The 4,829-nt window shown below is 53.5% G+C and overlaps 1 protein-coding gene across 1 annotated transcript; it reads right to left on the bottom strand.

Annotated features, from left to right (window-relative positions):
• Positions 1-2,981: 2,981 nt before the first annotated feature.
• LOC123165906 (uncharacterized) lies at positions 2,982-4,418 on the bottom strand. Its single transcript, XM_044583656.1, has one exon. It carries the CDS (start codon positions 4,246-4,248, stop codon positions 3,175-3,177), a length of 1,074 nt encoding a protein of 357 aa, XP_044439591.1. The 5' UTR covers positions 4,249-4,418; the 3' UTR covers positions 2,982-3,174.
• Positions 4,419-4,829: the final 411 nt, after the last annotated feature.

The following is a 4,829-nucleotide window of genomic DNA, read 5'->3' on the forward strand; positions in this document are numbered from 1 at the left end:
GGAGGCGAACATGTTTGCCGACACGACATGCATGACAGGTGTGATCCTCTATCTTATGGCAACTGAAACTGAAACTCCTAAGAATATGACGAAGTGTGGGTGGGGTTGACCCAAACGGGCGCGCCAGAGATCGACGCCGGCGGAGAGAGCAACCGGTGCCGTGGTGGAGGTGGACGGCGAATGCACGGGATAGAGCTCGTCGAGGCTGTCACAGCGGTGAAGTACCATCCTGGTTCGAGCGTCCTTGACACAAAATCCAAGCTCGTCAAATTCAACAATAACAGGATTTTCACGAGTTAAACGACGAACGGAAATAAGGTTCTTAATAAGATGAGGTGACAAAAGTATGTTAGACAAAGTAATAGGCATGGAATTAGAAGGAAAATAAGTGTCCCCGACATGTGTGATAGGGAGTGTGGAACCGTCGCCGACAATGATGCGGCGGCCGGTGGTGACGGGAGTGAAGGAGGCAAGATTATCAGGATGAGCAAACGTGTGAGCCGTAGCCCCGGTGTCCATATACCAATCATCACCTCCGGTGTAGTTGTTCGGCGTAGGAGCGGCATGCAGCGCGGGAAGGAGCACCGGATCCCACGGTGCCGGCGGCAGGGCCGGCAAGGGGGAGGGAGACGTCATGGGGAGGCCGTAGCCACCGCTCGGCAACGGCGGTGGGTACTCTCCAAATGGTATGGGAAGCAGCCCTGGCTGCGACTGCGGTGCCGGGTAGGCCGGATGGCCCGCCGGAAAAATCTGCTGGCCCGCCGACAGATGCTGCAGGTGCTGGGCGCCGTCTGGCTGCTGCCCAGCGGGCGAGTGCTGGCCTGCTGATGACCCCCACCAGTACCCGAGAGCCCCGTACACGGGCGGGTCAAACGCGCCGCGCAACGGTAAGGGGTCGACGGGCAGAGTCGGCGCCGTCGGTGGGGCGACGACGGACTGGCCGGAGAGCGCCGGCGGTGGGGCGGCGACGTACGCCTACGGAGGCAGCGGAGCCGAGCCGTGCGGCAAGTCGGAACGCGCTGGTGGGACCGCGCCGTAGGCGCAGGCGGCGGGACGGCAGAGGCGGCAGCATACGGGCCGGTTGACGCCATCACTGGTCCGACGGCGGCAGCTGGGCAGCGGCGGGAGGCGGGAGGCGCGCAAGCGGCTGGCGGCGCATCTCGAATCGGGCGCGAGCGGGGCGAGTGCTTTTCGTGAAGACGCGCACGTACGCAGCAGCCGGAGCTAACCAGGCACACCAGAAACAATCCGGCGAGACGTAGTTGACTAGCAAAGCTAGCTAGCCTTGACTTGATCGATCTGGCTATGCAAGACACGCACACGAGCTGGCTATGCAAGACACACACACACGAGAAAGCGGCGGCGGCGAATAGCGGGCTGGCGTGGAGCAGCGGACGTGGGCGCGCGTAGCGGCGGCTGGCGTAGCGGGCGTGGGCGCGCGCGGCTGCAGCGGATCGGGCAACGCTGCAGCTGGCTGGAGGAGCACGCACGGGGCTGGCGGGGAGAGCAAGTAGCGGCGGCCGGCGCGGGGGTGCGCGAGCGGCGGCTAAGGGGAGGCGGCGGCGGCGGAAGACTAGGGGTAAAACCTAAAAACTCATACCATGTATGATTGCACGATGTATTGCTCTTCGTGCATAGGCACGTATATATAATGTACAAAGGTGGGCCACGGACCTTAACTATACAGGAACTAGGAGGCAGACCCAATACACAATATGACATAACACATATACTCAACACCAATGGCTTAGACCAGGAAAAAGCTGACATTACCCGGTTGTCATGGTGAATAGTCTACATTCTATATTCATATGTATTGTAGGCATGTGATTTTCATGATAGTTACTCCCTCCGTTTCTAAATATTTGTCTTTCTAGAGATTTCAACAAATGATTAAATACAGAGCAAAATAAGTGAATCTATACTTTAAATATTTAGGAACGGATAGAGTATATTAATGTATGTGCATGACTATTACAACCTTCGAAACAATTGGTATACATGTTGACGTATTAAATCTGAAGGTGAAGACCATCCCTCACTTTGTGAGGGATTTAGTCAAGAGCGTCGTTTGACTCATGGTAATAAATATGTTCATTTGGATTTTGGGTACAAGTCATTGGATATTTTTATATTAGGCCATTGTATTGGTTTTATTATTTTAATACTCTGAATTGCTTGTAAGCGAAAATCGATGGTGTATTAGTCCAATATTTATTATTATTTTGAACAAAACATGTTTTCTTTATTCGTGTGTGAAAATAGAGAAAACTATGAAAGTTTTGCAAAATTCCCATGTTCTTAAAATTAGCCGAGGTTAGGCTAGGATGCATGTGAGTGTCCGAAGTCCGAAACTGCGGGCGTATGCAACTCAAATCTCTTTTGCTTCAATGTTAGATAGCTTATTGATATCTGATCTCTTTGCTCATTTGCAACCATGTGCCTATGATAGACCATTGAAAACCCTTATTACAACATGTCCGCAAGGCTGACTTTGTGTCTAAATCTTTAGACCTTGTCACTTTGACTCCGTATTTGCATGTGATGCTTATTATTTTGTTCCATCAGAGACAGAGTTTGTATTATTATTATTTTAGTAAAAATACTAAGGAGATGATAAGTAATCATACAGTTAGTTTTCCATGTTACTCCAAGTTGAGAAGAGAAGTACATGTCATTCCTGATTATTTTGTTGATTATTTTTTGTTAGGGTATGGTGTGGTAATAATTGTTCTAGGCTGTTGCTATTCATATAAGAGGATACGATTGATTTTGTCTTGTACTATCTTTCAAATTCAGTAAAATTTCACAATGAAAATACAATTTTGAATTTGGAGCAATCTTGAGCGAGACAAAAAACAGAAAAAATGTGTGATCATGTAGATTTGAAAAATTTGTGGAAAACTTTTTTAAGAAAGACGTGCAACGCACGTGCATACTAACTAGTATCATGCACAGATGATAAATCATTTGCCCTGATCTCCTGCGTAATCACCGTGCTGGCAATATTTTAGTTTTAAGTATATAAAAGAAGGCAGACTACTACTGTACATAGCTCCAGATTTCTAGCTCGCTAATGCTACTGAATTTGCTCTGTTCTTATTCCAATCCAAAATCCAAAAATCAGCACTGCAGCAACCAAGAGTGAGCTCTGCTGCGTAGCTTTGGCAGCTTTCATCTCCGGCGCGCCTCCAGTGCCCTCTTCAACTCCTCGCCCACCTCGTCCGGCGCTGGCATCGCTGCGTTCTCCGCCGCTGGCTCCTTCCCACCGCCCCGACGATCCGGCTTCACCGAGAACCCGTGATGCAGCTCTGGCGGCGGCCTCCCTACCGCTGCCACGGACGTGGCCCTGCCGCGCCCGATCTCGGTGCGCAGCTCCTCCACAGCGCGGCGGAGCATCCAGCTCTCCGTGTTCATCGCCTCCAGTTGCCGCCTCATCAGCGAGAACCCCTCGCCATCCGACGCGTCGGTGGCGGCGATGGCAGGCGGCGAGACATCTGCTTTGCTGTCCTTTTTCTTGTCGGAGCGTGGCGCCTGCTCGATGGAGATCTTGTTGATGACCAGCAGCGGCATCTTGCAGACGGGCACGCGCGCGTCCTTGCGGTCGTCGGCGAACGCCGCCTGCAGCTCCGGTGGCGCGCGGATCCCCCAGTTGAACCGCATGCTCGCCCTGCCCCAGAGCGGGAGCACGCTCCTCGTGGTCAACCGCATCCCGGACAGCAGCGCGCCGACGCTGCCGCTCCTCCCCGCCGCGGCAACGTCCGCCGCGAACCCACTCCCGCTCAACGAGAACGCCTTGTAGCTCAGCTCGTCCTCGCGGTCCCGGCCTTCGCCGTCGGAGACCTCCCCGACCGTACGGGGCGGAGGAGAAGTGGACGACCGGAGCGTGTGGGAAAGTGAGAAATCGCCGAGGCGGGGCTTGAGGAGGAGGAAGAAGGCAGGAGATCCGGAGTTGGCAGGGAGGAGGTTGAACTCGGCGGCGAGGGAGAAGGGGGCGCGGACAGGGGAGCCGAGGGCTCCTACACCGGCGCGGATGGAGATGGTGAAGCGGAGACCAGGGTCGTTGGGGCGATACGATAAGCGGAGAGCTGGCCCGGAGGCGAAAGCGGTGGAGAGATCGAAGCGGAGCTCCCGGGGATCGCCGCCGGCGGAGAGGCCGGACTGGAACGGAAGCCCGAGCACGCCGATCGGCACCTTGGCCCGCATCAACGGCCGGTCGTCGTCGCGGAACTTGATAGACGCCTTCATGGTGTTCGATGTGGGTGGCTAATCGGGGCTTTGATTGGTCGCGGGGGCGCCTATTTTGCGACCGACGTCATCCCATGTTGGGACGGCGCCGCCTGCGCGCCGGCGAGATGGGTGGGGAGTGGGGGAGCTCTGAGCGGATGGATAGGGAGTGTGTGGGTGAAGACGGGGATAGGGGACGGGGGCGATTTCTGTCATTGTTTCTTCTGACTAGGTCAATGCTTGCTACGGAGTAAAAAAAACTAATCAAATAATTAATCTAATTCAAAATATTCATGTTGAACACATCTAAATGATACTCCCTTCATTCCACGTGTATTCGCGTTTCCCAGATCTAAGTTTGACTATAAATTTAACCAACGAGATTGATTACAACGAGATGGGTGGGGACTGGGGAGTGGGGAAGCTGTGAGCGGATGGATAGGGAGTGTGTGGGTGAAGAGGGGGATAGGGAGCGGGGGCAATTTCTGTCATTGTTTTTCTGACTGGGTCAATGCTCGCTACGGACTAACAAAAACACTAGTCAAATAATTAATCTAATTTAAAAAATTCATGTTAAACATACCTAAATCATAACGCCCACC

Source organism: Triticum aestivum, chromosome 7D (genome assembly GCF_018294505.1).
Source record: "Triticum aestivum cultivar Chinese Spring chromosome 7D, IWGSC CS RefSeq v2.1, whole genome shotgun sequence".
NCBI classification, from domain to species: Eukaryota; Viridiplantae; Streptophyta; class Magnoliopsida; order Poales; family Poaceae; genus Triticum; species Triticum aestivum.

Bases quoted from the DNA above. Each gene is read 5' to 3' on its own strand.
- LOC123165906 (XM_044583656.1), bottom strand. From the start codon at position 4,248: ATGAAGGCGTCTATCAAGTTCCGCGACGACGACCGGCCGTTGATGCGG.